At 40.2% G+C, this 20082-nt stretch overlaps 1 protein-coding gene across 7 annotated transcripts in view; it reads right to left on the bottom strand.

Annotated features, from left to right (window-relative positions):
* The window catches only part of robo2 (roundabout, axon guidance receptor, homolog 2), a 452373-nt gene that overhangs the window by 162018 nt on the left and 270273 nt on the right, over positions 1–20082 (bottom strand). For all 7 annotated transcript variants that reach the window (XM_079886421.1, XM_079886425.1, XM_079886426.1 and 4 more), the window contains one exon: positions 15221–15547. In XM_079886421.1, the coding sequence (XP_079742547.1) occupies positions 15221–15547 (327 nt within the window). The remainder of the gene's footprint in view (positions 1–15220; positions 15548–20082) is intronic.

Here is a 20082-nt window from a genome sequence, read left to right as displayed (position 1 = left end):
CATAACCAAGATGTATGCTCTAAAAAAAAGTTTTTATATCGTCTGCAATTTTGTTTGTATCATCAGCAGTTTTGTGAAAGTAAAAATGGTTTGAAAACCCTTAAAATAAGATAAATTTAGTTCAGATGAAAAATAATATATCCTGAAGACAATATATAAATGGACTGCAAGTTTGTTAGAACTATAGTTAAAAACAATTGCCATACAATATTAAGCACAAACCTAAATTTAGTAACATTTATACTTAAAACAAGAACAAAAAAGTTATAAAATCAAGATATAATCTCTAAACCAAGCCTTCACATTCTTATGCAAATTTAAATAATGTATTTTGTATTGAGGAAAATATGTCCTTTAGCAGTTTTGTTAAAGGAAACTATTTTAAAACCCTTGAAGTTTGATACATTTGTGCAATACATAATACCTTGAATACAATAAATGTTGAAGTTTAATTCTTCTTTGTTTTATCTTGTATTAACCATAAACCTTTTTTTTTTTATTAGAATAACTGTAAAGTTAAAACAAATAACATAAATTTGCATACAATATTAGGCATAAACCTTTGCTAACTTGTTTTCAGATTTATACTTAGACCAAGAAAAAAAGGATAAACTTAATTTAAGATATATTTTCTAATCTTCTTAAAGGGGGGGGGGGGGGGGGGGGTAAATGCTATTTCATGCATACTGAGTTTTTTACACTGTTAAAGAGTTGGATTCCCATGCTAAACATGGACAAAGTTTCAAAAATTAAATTGTACGTTTGAAGGAGTATTTCTGTGCCAAAAAATTGTCCTTCCGGTTTGTCACAAGTTTTGGAAAGTTTTTTTCGAGTATGGGCCTGTGTGACATCAGCTGGGGCGTAAATTCCTTAAATGGGTCCTAAGGGCACTTCTCCCGGAAAGGCGCGGGCGCGCGCGCATCCGTAGACCAGAGAGAGAAGAGAGCCAAAGCAGTTCGCCCATCAAAGCGCTGTGCTCGGCTTTAGGGAAGTCAGTGTCACCAAAGAAGTGTGTTTTTGGTTGCCAGGGCAAGACAACCCTGCACAGATTCCCAAAGAACCCGGCGTTAAGGGACCAGTGGATGGAGTTTGTTTTTCCTGAGCATAAACGGAGTTGTGTAAGACTGTTTGTTCCCTGCATTTCGACGATGATTGTTTTATAAACAAAGCCCAGATCAACGGATTTGCAGATCGTCTAATGCTTAAGGATCAAGCAGTCACAATGATAAAGGTTCGCGGTCGTGCGTTGGAACCGGGCGGTGAGTAAAACTGCTTCAAATGTCTCTGTGTTGTTAGCTCTGCGCGTAAGCACAGCTTTAGCTTCGCCCACACGACACGCCTCCAGCTTTAAGTAAATTCACCTTTATTAAGGATGTTTTACTGGAGAACAAGACAAAAAATGCGGATGGAGACCATTTTTTGGTCCACTTCTACAGAAAACACAAAAACAGGTCTCTCTCACTCCCTCTCTCTCTCTCTTTCCTGTTTGTGGCACTGCTCAGGACCCGGGAACAGCCGGCTGGAAACAGGCACCACCGCTGTCAGGTTCAGAAACATCAGACCACACTCATCTATCCTGACAGATTACTCTCAGATGAATGGCTGCATGTCATAAAGCCCCGCCTCTGATCCTCATTCTGATTTGTGCCCTCACCTGTCAATCATATGTTCCTCATTATCCCAGCTTCACGCATAGAGACAATAGATATGCCATTTGTAAGGTGACTTCCTTGAAGCGTGTCAACACTGTAATGCGATTGACTTTCTTTGTTAGAGTGACCTGAAATCGGGCAAGTCTATCTGTTTGTCCAAAAAATGGAAAACAGGTGCATGTCTGCGAGTCATTACTTTTCCAATTTCATTTAACGCTGCTAGTGGTGCAGAAATTACACACTGCACGTTCAATTCAAACATAAAATTGAAATAAATTAAAGTTCTAGGAGATAACAAATTGAGGAAATATGGATAAAACCAGTTTTGATATTCCGAGACTCAGCAATCCTCCCGTGATGTTGAGTTATTTGCGGATTGCTTACACTTATCCGGCACTTTCTGCCCAGCGTGAGGTTTCTGTGGAGAAGCAGCAGGGGATCGGGTTCCGCACCGGGCCAACGTCTGCCACTCCGGGCTGGCCGGCTCCTCTTCCCTGATCCAAAAAGATTCACCCAAGCAGTGGGTGGTTGGAGTATCATCTCTCCGAACAGCTGAGACCCAAAGAATCGCTGCCACTTTGGGATGGAGTGATGACAGGAGAGAAAGGAGGTGGAGACTGCTGCACAGCGGGGGGGCGGGGCTAAGCCAGCCCGACGGCTGCCAGTCAAAGAAAGTCAATGACAGTACAATGCTGGCACCGCCCCCTCCTCACGTTTCCTCCCAAACTGCCTGCCAGGCTGCAGAAAGAGGCGTCTGGTCCTGGGAAGAGGGGTGTTGAGAGGAAAAAGGGGGATGTCGGAGTGAGGATTCTGCCTGAGGTGTGTGGACTGGGAATATTTATGATAATCAACACCCGGGTTGGCACCGTTGGGCGGGCTGGAGATTCTCTGTATCCATCAGACATCCCCCACTATCGCATCCTTAATCGAGTCAAGTGACTTATTAAAGCGTATGGGCAACGTGGGGCTAATTTCATTAGCTGCCTGCCGAGGCCCCCGTATCTGATTTGTGCGTGCCTTGAGGGGGGAGGGGTCGGGTTCAGAGATTGAGGAGGAATGGTTATCATCTGTGGACCGTTTGAGACACGGCAATCAGAGGAGATGGGGCGAAGGAGGGATGACAGGAATGGAGGGTGTACAGGAAGAAAGCGAGAGGAGGGTTCTGGTGATTAGAACAGACAGACAAATTCTTCTAGGGATATATGGCGAAATTACAGCCAATGTAAGCTTTTACATTTATGCATGTGGCAAATGCGTTTATCCACATATCAGTGCATGCACGTCCTGGAAACGGAACCCGTGACCTTGGAGTTGCAAGCGCTCTGTGCTAGATTATCATAAACATTATGCATTGGCCAATACATTTGTATGAAAAATGACAAATGCTAGTTCAAACAGCTTTGTCAATGAATAATCGAAATTTTGTGTTTTTCTTTTAGTAAAATTTGAATAGCATTGTGCAATATATAGTAAATGACAATATATGATAATAAGATGGTATATGTTTATACCACCAATCTATTATGGTTATGGATTGGACTGAGAAAATGTTTGACTTAAATGCAATGCAAGTTACATTGGATAAAAACATCTGCCAAATACAGTCAAACCAAAAATTATTCAGACACCAGATATAATTTTTGATATTTTGTTACTAGTGGGTGCAGGACACTATAGTTAATTTATGTAAGTGAGGATAGCAAAATAAAGTAAACTGTGACATATTATACCCCAAACAGTGGACTTTCAGTAAAAATTATAAAAAATTTACAAAATTTTAACAAAATTAAGCATTGCTTGGTTATTGGTTGACATAAATTAGTATTATTTAGTTGTGTACTTATATTTAACAACTGTCTGCTATTCAACCCAATTCATTTGTGAGACAGTCCAACAGAAGGATAGCCATAACCAGTGAAATATCAACTGATTTCTTGTCATATTTTATTTCCATTTTCGAATAAACTGTGATAATGTGAGAAATGTTGAAGGTGTCTGAATAAATTTTGGTTTGACTGTATATACATGTAGGTATGTAACAAAGAAGTCATTGTATTATCTGCTATCTGTATTACATAAAATCTATCAGCGCTTTCCTCGATTTCCTTTTCCCACTAACACGAAAGCTGCTTGATCTTTACAAAACCTGAATTACACTATATCGCCCACAACCAGACCTGAACTGTCCCTCCAGTCTATTAGCAAAGGTTCAATACCAGGTCAATCAATGGCCCATCGGAGGTCATTTCCAGCGAATGACCTCCTATCTGCGACTGCATTCGAGAAGCTCCTGCTATCACCTCACCACACCGGCCTCTCCAAGACCCTTCAATGACTGTCCATTCAGAGAGGGGCCAATCTGAAACCCGGCTTACCACACAACACGTGCTTTACACCACAGAGATAAGCATTGTGTTTGGGATTAAAGGCTCGGCTACAGGAAATCATTATCGGACTTTTCTTATTTCTCTCGTCCGGTTGAGAGTCTCCAAATGCTACTGGGCCGTTCAATGTGACGTTATACAGTACTGAAGCTGAGTTTAAGAACTGAGACGTTATCCACCCGCTGTGAGAATGAAAGGGTTTGAAAATCGCTGCAAATGTCACTTTGCATAACGTTTGCAATTTGCTTTGCATGCATTCTAAAGCTGAATTAGTGTGTTTACATCTTTGTGGTTGTCTCCAACAAACCCGACATCTACATGCAGAATTATAGGGTCCAAATGTGTTCTTTGTGCAAGTCACTGCCTAAATAATCAATTCTTTATGTCGGATCTCCAGTTGAATTACATGCTTTCCCGCAGTGCTTGTTTAGTATCGTTTCTATAACGTTATAAAGAACCAAATCAATATTCATAACGTGTCAGAGAATTTATTTGTGTCTTGGTGGAAAAAAAAAAAAAGAAAAGAAATCTGCTAGGGATCTCAAAATAAAATGGCAAGGAAAAAAGAATGAGTTTGCAGATAAGTGTTCAAGTAATGCATCAGACTGGCACATATGGAGCACTTCAACTACGCTCACAATGGTGCATCGTGGGGGTTATGTTTTGCCTGAGTCTCATTTAGGTCACCTGCATGTTTAGACGTCAGCAGGACTGTATAACCTACACAAATCTAAATAAATGGGCCTGTGTTCACTATGTAAACATGCAGCTAGTGTCTAAATACAATGAAAATGTATGTAGATGAGAATCTGAAAGTGTTCATTTTTCATAGTCTGCTAGAAATGCATAATTCATCCTCTCAGACACACACACACCAGATATATGGAGCCGAGGGCAAGAGACTATTAATGTTTCTTAAAGATCGAGGGAGTCAAACGCATCGGCTTGTCAATCACACACACACACAAAATACACTCACAAGGTGATCACTCACTGTCATCTGCTTTCATTTCCTGTGCAGGTCAGTAATCTGATATTAAACCATCCTCTCTCTCTCTCTCTCTCTCTCTCTCTCTCACACACACACACACACACACACACACACACACACACACACACACACACACACACACACACACACACACACACACACACACACACACACACACACACACACACAAGGATGAAACACTGCTGAACTCAACAACAAACGCCACAACTGAGCATTAAATAAATGCATTTAAGTCTTGATAACAATGTGGTAGACAAATTAAAGTGATTGATCAGAACAATTTAGCAGTTTTCATTTTAAAAAGCACCTCATGGACCGCCTGCCGCTTTACAATATGACATAACGGATGAAATGTGGATCCCTCTTCTAGGAGCTAAAGGGCTGAATATTAGATACTTTGATCAAGTTAAAGCCATGAAAAATGTGACTGATTATTCTCATAAAGGTTTGGCTGTGTGTTTCAATGCTCCGACACTATAGGAAAACAGACCGAGGAAAAATCATGAGGAAAACTTCCAGTGAAAATCCATGAGAAAAAAACACTAGCAAAAAGCACGAGGAAAGCCTTCAGTGAAAACCTCCTGAGAGTAACCTCGAAGAAACTTCAAGTAAAAAAATCCTGAAGAAAACCTCCAGTGGAAAAACCATGAAGACCCCAGAGAAACACTGATGGACCTTCATATTGAAATTCACATTCATGCATACTTCAGATCCAAACACACAACCTTATACAGGCAGCAGTGCACACACACAAACATTCGCACGCCTCCAAATAATAGTTTTGCCCTGAACGGTGTAGAGCACAGGAGAGCAGCGAAGAACAGTCTGTAGATAAGACTCTACTTTGCATTTGAATGGAGCTGTTCTGATTTCTATGCACTTGGCCTTTAGCCACATTACTATGTGTGTCTGTGTGTGTGTGTGTGTGTCGGTGTGCGCACCCACCCAGCCATTCCATGTGTCTCTCGTTTTCAAGTTTATGTGTGTGTGTATGCATGTCTATCAGTCCATCTGTTTGTCTCGCTGCCTCGCTAGTAAGAGCGATTTTACCAGTCCAAACAGATGAACTAGAGATCCCTGTCAACATAAACTCAAACTCAATATTCACACATGCATGACAAGACAATTAGCATATCTTGGGAAAATAACAAATGGTTAAAAACTATATTCAGGCCATCCCTGAAGTTTAAATGGCAAAGAATTACATTAAATCCTTGCTATTTGGAAATAAAAGTGTTTAAAGTACTAAATACACATAATAAAGACACAAAACATGGCATTAAAATAAAGCCCTCATGATTATGACATCACACCCAACTCATTAGCATATGACTGCCCACATATACATCTCAATTAACATACAGCAACTTTGCCTACCCTAATAAATTATAATGTGACTCATTTCAGTTTAGTAAGGTTTGCCAGTAACAACATACACTAGTTACATATACAAATGTCTTAAAGGAACAGTAGCAAAAACAAAAGCAAAAAAAAAAAAAGCAGAATTCTAGGGGTTAGAGAAAAGGTCAAAAAATGGCCATGAATAACTAAATCATGACAGTGCAAGAAGCCTTGAAAAATATGGGCCCTGTCCCACATGTGCACTTAATGTGAACGTACAGTCCCATGGCCTTCATCCGTGAAGTCCATGAGATCATGGGGTGTCCCATTCATCATTTTAGATGGAAGAAGGTTCACAAGCCCTCAACAAACACCTCAGGGACCTGAAGGGCTGAAAGTGCCTTTTGGAACAAGTTTATATATATAAAAAAAGTTATTAGATATAGATTAGAGTGCAAAAGTGCCCATTTCAGCAGCATTGGAAAAGGAAATATATTCCCCTCATTTATTTTCCCAATAGGGTTTTTTAAAAAGTATTTGTTAAAGTGTCATTAGCCATGAACCAAATCAACCAACATTGAGGTAAAATAACTAAAATCCCATGAATAATTTTTTTTCAAGATAACCTGCACAAATTTTAAGTTTCCTGAAAAAAAATATATTATGCTTTTGGACCCTGACGTTGCACTCTATAACTTCCCTTAAAGGCAAGTAAACATGCAATTAACACAAATCACATATGATAAAGAAATAAACATAAGGGCAGAGGTCTTCCCAACTGACAAATTTTCTCATTGACACCCTCCCTGGGCCGCATCGCAGACTGAGCGGCCAGTGGCCAACTCCAGCTGTTCTTTAGATCACACTCATAAACTCCCAAGCCTTGTGAAGGACCCCACACCGCCTATCAATTTCAAACACCAGCAGGAAGGAGACAAGGGACAGGAGGGGGGCTCAGGTTTCATCCCCCCCAACATACGCTGTAGTACAGGAAGCTTAAGTTACCCTCCCTCCTCCCCACTCGCAGCTGTCCTGGGGCAGCGGTAGGAACTCGCGCTCCCACCTCACTCCCAGAGTAACAGGAGTCAAACTCAATAACTTCACAGATAACACCACACGGTCACAACAGCATCGCACGCACTATTAGTCCTGCACAGGAAGTGAGAGAGATAAAGAGAGACAGCAAAACAAGGAATGCGAAGTTGGCGCAATCTAAATGCCCGTTTTGAGACGGCTGATGTCATAGTTGTGGCAGATTCCTTCAAGCGGCCATCTTGATTGAGTTGTGCTGTAGGTGAACAGAGTGCAAGGTTCAAAAACACACCATCCATCAGAGCCACGGGAAGCATTCTCTGATGATGACACTCCACGGAAACGCCACTGCGGTTTGTACATGGTGTGTGTGTTCAAGCAAGAGAGTTTGCACCATCAGCACTCGGCACCAGCACTTTTTTCTTTGAGAAAATAACAGATTGTTCGCTTCAACAGAGAGCTGAATCAATTTCCTCTGTCCTCGGTTAAGGGCGGAGCTGAATCTGAGCTCGCGCACACACACACGCACACACATGATGGATTACAGGCCTTGGTCCTGGAGTCCCAGGAGGCTTTGCTTCAGGGGTTACGGGTAGACAGCGGTGGTGCATTCGTAGGGTGAGGGGTCTCTGCTTTGCGTAGAGAGCCGAACGCTAAGGAATTACGGACATTGTGAGTCCGACAGGTCTTTAGGGGTCATCGGATCCAATCCCAGGCAGAGCATTGTCAGAATACAGCAATCTTATGGAAATCAACCGCATGGTTAGATGATTTCGTTCTACCTGATGAGGAACCACAAAGCTTCTTCTAGTAGGTGAGCGCCTGGCTCAACACAGGGACACAAACATATCTGCTGTGGTCTGGGAATGAAAATGCAAGGATTGAAGTCAATAGTCTGGACTTTGATTGGATTTAAATGACCATTCGGAATGATTCGCCATTGCTTCTGGCTTTTTTGATGGCAGGCAATCATGTAATGGAGTTTTAAGTAGTTTAGGGTCATAGAGACCACACCGAATCAAAGTAACACAAACATACACACAGAGATTAGCAGAGGCGCATGTTCAAAAACATGGAAATAGTTAGCAAGAGAATGAGATCACAGATAAATACATTCTCATACCAACAAAATGCAAACTACAGCGTTTGGACTTTGGGAAAACAAGATATATATTTTTATATATTTATGTCTCTGCTGTGCCATTCAGATAGAGGATCTGACTGGATATGGAAAAAACATACTAAACAAAGCAGAAACATTTGTTTCCTTAAAAAAAAGAAAAGAGGCTAAATCCTTTCTGCTAATCCACGATGACCATCTGATCATAATGGACGCTGTTTTATGTAAATCTGTTGGGTTTTTTTTTTCTGTACATATCTTAAAGCCACTGAGAGCAACAGTGCAGATTTATGCTAAGAGCTGTCAGGCCTATACTAACATATATATATATATATATATATATATATATATATATATATATATATATATATATATATATATATATATATATATATATATATATATATATATATACACACACACATACATACATATATATATATATATATATATATATATATATATATATATATATATAATGTTATTCTCAGTAGCAGGGGTCTAAAAATGGATTGCAATAAAAAAAATAAAAATAAAGTGACAACAATTAATAAACCAATAGTAACTACACACTGGTAATTTTGTGACGACTCAAATGTCAAATACATATTTACATCCTACTGACTAGTTGTGCTTCTCACTTTTGTTAAAACTCAAAGCAGGTCAGATAACCGGCCTGTCAGGCCATGCACATGCTCCTACATAACATTTAAAAAAGCAGTAGCTCGAATCCAGTTCAGGTCATTTGCCAACCCTAGTTATTTTCCCCATAATTTCTCTACTTTCCTGTCAAAAATAGAGGCAAAATCCCATAAACATAAAATGTAAAAACTTTATCACTCACAACGGGAGTGAGCTAACAAAAGACAGTAAGAGAGAGTGAGAAAGAGAAAGGTCAGTGTGTGTGTGTGTGTGTGTGTGTGTGTGTGTTTCTAGAGTTCCAAGGGACCAATGATTTATCTCCTTTCCAGAGGGCTTCCTCCACATATACATACAATGAAGAATCATTTAATATCATCTACCCAGCTGACCGATTAGTCTCACGCACACTAAGATGTGACCATAAGATAAGCCCCAAAATCTGCATGGCTCCATCTCACCGCAGCCGGTGCATATGTGTGTGTAAAGTAACATGCTGCTGATAAGGAGGTTGGTCTTTATGTTGTGGGCGCTGACTCCAGCACTGCAGATATACTACGATGACACATTCAATCAGGGATTTTATTTCTTTCTCTTTTATCACAGACTAGAGATCAGTTTTTCCCTCCACCTCTCTGCCGGCACCTCACCCTCCCTCCCTCTTATCAGAAAGCAACATTCCCTGTGGGCCGCGGATGCAGCCTGACATCAGTCTGCTTTCAACTTAATCACCGACCCCTAGAACCTGCAGAATCCGGATCCCAGGATAACGCGAAGTGAGCGAGAAGGCGGGTCAGAGGACCCAGACAGACACTGACATTTACAAACAGGCGAATGAGGACGACTGCATGTGAGTGTGTTTGATTAATTCACTCACACACACTCACTTGTCCCCAAGACGAGATGTTAAATGCCAGACAGACGTTTGTAGTATGGATGTTAGGGATGGACGTATGATGGAAAACACCACACTATGGCTATAGTATATGAGAATGACAAAAACATGGAGTAATGCAAAAATACAGTGTACAGAAGTATAATATAATCAGGTTTGCATATATTTGCAACTTTACGACTGCAAATGTGACTCATCCAGTCTAAATTTAAATTTAACATAGTACTGTTTTATTAAAAAAAACATAATATTAGAATATAAATATTAATAAACTATAGGTATAAAAAGGTATTTTGCTACATAATGCAACTATGTTTTGCTCTAGTTTTTAGTACAAAACTGTAAAATATGATTACAACTTTAAATAAATATATTTTAAATATTTTTAAATGAAATGTAATGTCAAAGCTGGATTTTCAGCATCATCACTCCAGTCTTCAGTGTCACATCATCCTTCAGAAATCATTCCAATCATTATTGAATTTTTTTTTTTTTAAAGTGCTGCCTAACATTTTTATGGATATTACTTTTTTTCCAGGATTCTTTGATAATTAAAAAATTCAAAAGAACATCAATTTGAAATAGAAATATTTTGTAATATTGTAAGTCTTTACTGACTTTTTGATCAATTTGATGCATCCTTGATGAGTAAAAGTATTAATTTATTTAAAAAAGTAAAGAAATAAAACAAAATGACTCATAACATGATCTTGATCATATCACCCACCCCTACCAGCTGAGTGTGTCCAATTAAATTCATCATCTTTTATTAGATTTTACTGATGCCGGACACACAGTCAAACAGCTCGAGACGCAACAGGAAAGCTTAAAACAAGAAAGCACCATTTTTCCACTAATTACTTCATCTTACCAGTTCCAAATGCTGCCTACGCTACTCTTAATTGCTTAAGTGCCATGCTGAAGCGTATCAAAAGAACCTTTTCAAACAGGCCAGCCAATCCCAGGCTGGTGGCCTTTTAACAAACCAGCAATGACATCTGTTTCACCCTCCCTTCATTTACATACTTTTTAAAGGTTACAAGTGAACGAAACGGCACTTTTTGTCGCTAAGACTCAAAGTACATGCAGACTTTCACACTGTTATTAGCGCAGACCATTAGCAGACACAAACACACACACGTTCACACCTTATACGCTTAATTAATGCCCCCATGTTCAACAAGCTTGTTGCCCTCAGATTTATAACACACACACCCCTCTACCTGAGAAGAGATACAGCTAATTAACATTTTCCTGGATGACTGTGCGCCCCAGGTGTGACTTGTCACATAGCGCCCCGTACACAAGCTACGACCAGAGATTTCACCACTTTGGCAAATTTATTCAAAGCAGGGCTTGCCTCAGTCTGACATAGTCCTCACAATGATTTATGAACCTGCTCATTGACCCAGTTTATCCCACGAAAGGAAAGAGAAAGACCATGAGAGAGAGACAGAAAGAGAGAGAGTGGGAGAGACACAGAGAAAGAAAAAATAGCAACAAAAGAACAAAATATCTTTCCCAGAAGCAAGGAGTGCCACAGGGTGCGGCTTAGACCGAAATGTAGCCATGATATACATCATAGAGAGACAGGGTATATAAAAGATTTTCACACAAAAAAGTCAGCTAAATTAAGCTAAATTTAAGACAATAGCAGAATTTCTATTCAGTTCCTATCCTTCCTATATTTTATTCACTAAAGGTTAAACCGTTTTCACAAGCTTAGCAAAGTTTGTCAGTGGATGCTAAGCAGGCTAATATTTCTCACAACCCCTTGTGCTCTTATATGACTTGATCAGTTTTAGAAAAAGTAATACTTTGATGCTAGTTTTGCCATAGACGTTCTTAAATATATCTTTATTAGCCTAAATGCTAAAAATGTGTGTCCGTTTATGGTAAAAAGCCCCAGTTTAACAGAGACAATCATAAGCCAGTCATACAGCATCTTGATTTCTCTAAAAAGTGTAAATGCTATATATGTACTTGATATACTTCAAGTACGCATCACCAGTGAAGTATGTGCTTTAGGCTACAGTAGATGTATGCAAATTGGGATTCGGCCAATCGCTCCGTGTGGCCTGTCAGCACCTTTTCCACTCTCTTCTTCTGCTGCTCTAATTAAGACCTTATAAATGACAGGAACAGGATTAATTTATGTTGAGGTAAGCGGGAAGACGTGTTCGGTACCTTTAAATGGAGAAATTGATCATTTGAAGAGGCGAAAGCACTAAACCCCACAGAAATAAGTTCATGTGAAACAAAGAATTGTGCTGAAATGGATAAGCGCCTTGCATCATCAGACAAATCTAATAGCGACAAAATGAACCCTTTTGCACCTTCACTTTAAACTCTCTGGGACACAAACATCCGTAACAAGATCTGTGTAACTTCTTTGTTGCATTACTAATGGTCAATTGTTAAAGACTAGCGTTTGAGATAATCCTGCTTCAGCGGACACCTCCTTGCAATCTGCCTCATTATTAATAATGCAGCGAGCTCCTTTCACAGGCCTCTCTCTGCTTCCTGCAACCCAGCTTGGGGTCTCTCTGATCGGGCGGCTCCAGTGGTCCACGGCGAACGCCTGTCTGCAATCTGTTTCAACAGAGCCATTCACTCAGCCTGCGGGGGTGCAGACTGCCCCCATATGAGAAGAGGAGAGACAGAACCATATATCGCAACAGGAGACGACTTCTGACGCGAAGATGAAGAAGTCCTGGGCTTGTAACCAGGGTCGGAAACCCCTAAAACGAACGTCGCAAAACAGTCTGGAAGATTCGCCACATTTTTCAGTTTGTCACTGAAGGCCAGCTGTTTGTTTTGGAGGGGAAGGTTTTATACGTATGTGGGTCTGGGAGTATTTCATATAGATCAGATATACACAGCTGGCTATAAAATCAACATTTACTTCTTGAGAAAACAGCACCTCTTCAGAATATTTCTACGATGTGACAGATGAAACATATTTTGCTTGGAACGATACATGAGCTGTATCGGTTTAGATTGGCTTCACTTCTGTGATCACTCACCAGTAAAGAGAAGTTTTATGAGTGGAAATTGTGTAACGTAACACAGCTGAGGGGTTTCCTTAAAGTACAGTTCTTGGTCATTCCTGCTGTAGGGTTAGTATCTGCTGCCCCGCTAACCTTACGACCCTTCACCTCTCACCTGAAAGTCGTAAAACATCCTACAGCTTATTTAAACTCTTTCAGTCAACTATGGCGGTGTCTGAAACCTGAAAAATGCTGCCTTTGCAGGATGTATATGGAGGAGAACAAAAATAGAGTCTGATGTGCAAATTTAATAATAAAAAGCCAATTAAAATACTTTTCTACCAAGACATAAGCATTGTCGTCACCATATATTTGCTTGGCTGTCTTAATATTGTTTTGGATCATTCGAATTGACAAAAAACTGTTTGTTTCCATCATTCCCAAAATAGTGCCCTTTTAGATTAGGTTTCAGACAACACCCTGACATAGTGCCATGGTGGAAATGTAGAGAGCTAGTGAGAACAGAGAGGGGGAAGTGAGAGAGATACAAGAGCTAGCGGAGGGAAAAAAGGAATAATCGGGGACTTCATCAATTTTTCATGAATTTTCATTTAGGCGAGGAGACCCCTCTTAGTGCAATCGATAGATCAAGCTGCTGTCACACAGTTAGCACCTGGGGGCCGCCACCGCCGCCTCGGAAGAGCTGAGAGGATCAGAGAAAACACACACCCCCTGCCAGCTACACGAGTGAAAACACACACACACTGCCTTTATGCACTTCTATATATACACCTTATAACCCACAACACAGTTTTGTATGATCAATTACAGGTTAAAAGTAGAAAATGTATTCAAAAATGTTACTGAAAAGCTTCCCACAATTGCTAGCTCCAAAGTTACCCTTAGCAAAAAACTAAATGCAAACATCAACTCCGCATTTCTACCCTTTAACCCAAATCACCATCCTGTATCATCAATTACAGGTTAAAAATAGAAAATGCAGCAGCATTCAAAATGTACTGACTCTCAAAAACCTTCCCACAATCCCTTCTTCTAGAGTTACCCTTTCCAACAGCTCAACACACACACACATACAAACACACACAAACCCTCTCATTACTGCATGGGGTCTTGGCAGTAGCGCACAGAGCCAATTTAGTTATCCATTCATTCAATATTTATCATCATATCCTTATTTCATGATGGATCGCTCCTATTTTCATAACAATGCATAAGAGAGGCCGCAGTATTGATCAGCTCAGAGTTGAAACAGACTTTAAGATAGCAGATCACTTAGACTGCAGGTCTAGACAACAAACCCAGCGAAGCAAAACCAATACTCCTTAATCTCTAATGACTTTTGCATTGGTATTGGCTAAGATACCGTAGTTTGCTTTTATGTAACACTAAAGGAAATGAGGGCCTGAAAGCAACTTTAGTTGCTCCGAATGTATTCACTAATCATAAAGATCACAAACTCCCGAGACAATAGACGAGAGATTAGCCAAGCAAAAGAGTAATTTAGCAATTTTTGTCTAATAGAAAAGCATAGGAGGACAGGTTAGCTGTCACTCATAATGGTCTTTGATTAGCTTGGGGATTTGACCCCAGGGAATGTGCTCACTCGGAAAATGCAAGTCAACCCAACAGAGACCCATCTTCAAAGCCAAAACCATCTACAGGTTGTCAATAAATCCCCCTTTTAGATTCTGCCTTCCCTTCCTCCCTCCCTTCTGCACCTAGCATGCTCTTTAATCTGAGTCTGTGGCTCTGTCTTTCCTTGTCATTTCCATTTCTCAGTCAGAAGGAAAAGCTGCAAGCTTGGCAGGTTGTGCCGAAACAGATTGACAAATCTAAGATTTTCTAAAACATATGGAGAGCTAAACTACAGAGCTAACTGCAAAAATACTTTCCATCTCTTGTTTGGGAACTAGGGAAATCAGGCTCTTTCCAAAATCCTTCAGATGCAATACCAACTCCACCAATATCAAGTTCTATAACATAAAAGCTGCTAAAAGGAGGCTAAAGAAGAACTGTGTACTTGTAGTATGGTAGTACAGTAGGTGTAGTCTAGTCCACAGGGGGGGGGGATTGTTCCCCCAGCACTGCTTGTTACTGTTACTCAAGACAATAATTGAAGAAATCAGATACTTACATGCTACTTCCAGTGAAGCATTTCGACTGACTGCTTCCCCCAAGTAGTTACGTGCCACACAAACGTACGCCCCCTCGTCAGGTTTGCTGCGACGGCCGTGTACGATACGCAGGAAGAAGAGCGAGCCGCTGGGCAGGAGCATGCGGTGAGATCGAGGGTCATCTTTGTCAGTTTCAACTCGTTCTCCATCCTTGTACCACTCCACAGTGGGGGTGGGTCGCCCCTCCGCCTTGCAGTTTAGGGTGGCTGGCTCGCCCTTGGATACGATCAGATCGGAGGGGTGTTCTACGATCCGAGGTGGAGAATCTTCCTGCCGCAGACGGGATCCTGGAAAATGGAGAAAGAGGAAGACTTGTCAGGACCAACTTCACATTTATGCTTAAGACAAAAGAGCATCTACGAGAAAATGTCTTAAAGGCTTTTCAAAGAAAACAAACATTTGATCTCAATCATGGAAAGACTGGAACAAACCAATCAGCATTAGGCTTGGCCAGGGGTGTCCAATCCTGCTCTCAATATTGGGTGTCCAAAATTGAGAGCCAATATCCTACAGAGTTCAGCTCAAAATTACCCCAGTCATCTAGTCATCCTGAAGACCTTGATTAGCTGGGTTCAAGTGTGTTTAATTAGGGCTGGAGCTTTTTTTTAAGTTTAAGCCAGAAAAAGGGCAAATATGAATAAATGCTCCCTTAAAACATTTTTTTATTTCCACTGCCATTTGTTCACTAAGCATACAAAAGCAACATTTTTGAACTGAGAAAAGCCACATCAAAAACACAACACAGCTCTCTGATCCAGCACACTAATTTAGGGTGCCACATAGTGAGCTGGCAAGCCATTGGGGACTTGCCCTCTGTGACAGAGAGGTTCAGGGGTTTAGACTCACACTGTGTTAAAATGCTAATCCCCTGAACGTTCCCCTGCATGGCCCTGCATTTGGTATGGATAATGCTAGCAGCCCACGCTAGGAGTCTGGCCCTTATGATAATAGATTGCGGAAAGAGCAGTGTGAGCCTTAACCCTAGAGATAAGGAGCCAGAGGCCACCCTGAATTTACATCACTAAGGCACGGGCCACAGTGGGACAAAAGCGGTCCCTGATCCACCCAAAACCTGGCCAAAAAAGAGAAGCTAAGCTAGAGCCGCTGGCGCTGCCATCAGATGAATGCTGTAAGCTTTACACGCTTCAATAGCACATGGCTAGCGTGGAAACACCCTTGAGATTGTAAATGCAGATTTTTTTTACTTCTTTCAGGGATTTGAATCGCTTAACACTAGGAGTGACTTTCCAAACCTCCAAAAGGGGGAAGGGGATATGATTTTAGCATGTGATTGTTCAATATGAAAGGATAAGAATACATTTGTGTCATATTGTGCTATTTTTGTGGAGACTACGTCGTGGGGGACCTACATACGGATAAGAAATATAACTAAAAGTCTCTTTCACATCTGAAAAGGAACATTAACAGTTAGGATCGGAGTTAATAGTCTAGAATCTAGCTTAATTTATATAGAAAAGGCCAGCACATGGCATAAAGACATATGTGCATTTGTGAAAAATTGTAATAAAAAAAATGAACTACCTTGAAAATCGGTTTCTTTAAAAAGCCTAATACAGGAACATAATGTGTAAGATTATCATGAAGAACATCAGGCTAGCTATATCTACAAATGGAGCACAATCTAAATGAATAAATACATAACATTTTAAAAGGAGTAACTGCTTGTTCATTAGACTTTTCTAGGCACTGCTAGCGGTTCAACCTCCCGAGAGAGTAGCATGCTAGCAGGATCAGCACACAGCACTGTGCAGCTTTGTTTGTTTAGCTCTGCTAAAACAGCCGTTCGCTAGCCGTTTGTTAAACATAAACCACTGCAGAGCGCAGGACGGACCTCCTACACTATGAGAGACCCAGCGGCAGCAGCTAGCGTGAGCTGAAGGTGGCCGTGTCCTCTCTTGGGATGGCAGGTGTGCAGTGCTGATGTACAAGAGTTCATTGCGGTGCTAAACTCTTTCGGTTGCTGATATGGAACTGCGGTAAAACAGAGCATTTGCTTTGGGTGTTTAGGATCACTGCGAAATATGCGTTGGTTGTTCTTACCAGTGGGACCAGGGCAGAGCATTTCAGAGAAGCAAGCTAGTTTGTTAATGCGCAAATATGTTTTGCTGAGTCTGCCAAGTGTTAGTGTGCTGTAAAGGTCTGTTCTCTCCCGCAGTGCAATACGGACTCTATTAAAAGGAGCGATGTCTCCCACTTCACCTAATTTGTGCTAATTCCTGCCATTTCCCTCTCATTGATTAGTGATCATTCCGGCTGTCTGCTGTCTAAGTGGGGCCACACGCAAGACCCAGAGCACACTGGGGGTCACACAAGGGACTAGCTACTGAAAGGGCAAGATCTTATCCTGTACCCTCCAGGTTTCATATATACGCTGTGCTGCATACTATGAAACTGAGCTCTGCTGAAGTTTGCAGATACACTGATTTTGCTCTCTCTAACCACCTCTCGCTTTTCTCCTTCTCCCTCCCTCTTGGCAGTCTGCATCCCTCAAAAAAAGGGAAGTCAAACTCATTTAAGGGCACTTACATGTACCACAGCCTGATACACCCTTGGTGTACCCTTGCAGAGAACATGCTCTTCTGGATCTAATAATCAATTTATACACATACCAGTTTTTAATAAATTAACATAAATGTTAATGTCCTGCTTTTACCAATCAGAAACAAGTTAACTTTTGATGTTGTAAGTGACTAAATTAATGAACCAGTAATTAACATTATGACATTGATAAATGAGTTGGGTTGAGATAAGGCGATGATGGGCCGCCAAGAACACACATACGCACACACATATTAACTGCTATCTCAATGAAGCATCTGTTTAGCTTCTAATCGACAGCCACTGGCAGAGACTTTTACATGACGGAGGTGAATATGCTTGCACTTGCCATGCGATTCGATTTTTATTAGTCTAATTTCTTTTAATCCAATTTGTATTCCAATCTGCAACCTCTAATCGTCTGAACCTCGAGGCACCATCTGCTTGCTGTATTTTTTTTTCTTTCGTCTTTTTATCCAGGGAGAAATTTTGCTCAGCAGATGCTTCTAAAATTGTGAAGAGAGGAACAGAAGGAAATATGAAAACAGATAAAGGATAAAGCGATAAAAGGGAATATTATTCTCTTCATAGCATACAGTAAATGGAACCAATTTTTTGACTATTGGTGTTGGGCAGTCATTTACTAAAAGTAGCAATTTTTCAGTACTGAGCCATAGAAATATATCGTCAACTATTATTACAGTACGTTACAGTTTTAAGTTTTTTTTGTTTTACCTCTATAGACGTACAACAGGCAAACCTTGCTGCTTTCCACTCTTCAAATTGTAAAAGCTGTTTTTACACTGACCGCAATAACAGGGTCAATCATACAGGCTGGCAACCCTCCCCACACATACACACACACACACACTCCATTACCCCAGCCACACTTGTGGATGTAGCACATGAAAATGAAAAAGTAATTTTTCTATATTTTCTCCCATCAGCAGACTAAGCCACTGGCAAAGTCAATTTATTTCCTTCCCACTCTCTGTCTCTTTGTTTCCCTCTCTCTCTCTCTTCCTGCTGCCCTCTCTTAATGCGATCATTGCTTGTTGTACAATCAAGTGCTCTTGGCCGCCTGGGAGAGTGCTCTTTACCATGTCTCTGAGCGCACACCATTCAAATAGCCATTTCCTCTTCCATTGGACCCCCCAGCCAGCCCACACACACAGAAGGGCATATATGCATATGCACGCACATTTGTAGTGGGGAACACATGCATGATGCATGGAAAACTGTGTCAGAGTGTCTCCATTCCGAGAGTTTGATTCATGCATTCATAATCATTCATGATATGACATGCAAAGCACTGGTGCAATTTATATACATACACTTTTTCAGAAGGTATATTTTAGCGGCACAAATAGAAAAGTACAAAAAGAGAGAGAGAGAGAGAGAGAGAGAGAGAGAGAGCGTGAGAGAGAGAGAGAAATGTTCTATAAGTTAAGGGAGTGCCCTTTAACACTGGATGCTGGAATGCTGGAAAACTACTGTTAGTTCATGATTAGTTAAAAAAAGTCTTGCTTTCCATTCTATAAAAAAAAAAAAAAAAAAAAAAATAAAAAAAAAAAAATAAAAAAAATAATAATAAATAAATAAAAAATAATAAAAAAAAAATAAATAAATAAAAAAAAAAAAAAAAAAAAAAAAAAAAAAAAAAGAAAAATAAAAAAATAAAATAAAATAAAATAAAATAAAATAAAATATGACCCTGGATCACAAAAGTCGCACGGGTATATTTGTGGCAATAGCCAACAATACATTGTCGGTCAAAATTATTGATTTTTCTTTTATGGCAAAAATCATTAGGATATTAAGTAAAGATCATGTTCCATGAAGATATTTAGTAAATTTCCTACCGTAAATATATAAAACATTTATTTTTGTGAGTGAATGCTGCACAGTCGCGAACATAAATGGACAACTTTAAAGGCGATTTTCTCAATGTTTCGATTTCTTTGCATCCTCAGATTCCAGATATTCAAATAGTTGTATCCCGGCAAAATATTGTCCTACCCTAACAAACCATACATCACTGTATTGTTATTTATGTACTGTATTATGTACTGTAAATTGTTATTTAGTCAGCATTCAGATGATGTATAAATCTCAATTTTTAAAAAAAAAATGACCCATGTGAAAGGAGAAAATCTGCATGAGATATAGATAGATACCTATAAAATCCTCATCTACCTCCACCTCATCTAAGGTAACTACAGCCTGTCTTCCTCTCCTCCACATGTCCATATGCAGCCTACAG

This window comes from Squalius cephalus (genome assembly GCF_949319135.1).
Source record: "Squalius cephalus genome assembly, chromosome: 11".
In the NCBI taxonomy this organism is placed as follows: domain Eukaryota; kingdom Metazoa; phylum Chordata; class Actinopteri; order Cypriniformes; family Leuciscidae; genus Squalius; species Squalius cephalus.
The sequence above is the reverse complement of the archived record's forward strand: the minus strand, read 5'-3'. Positions and strand labels throughout refer to the sequence as shown.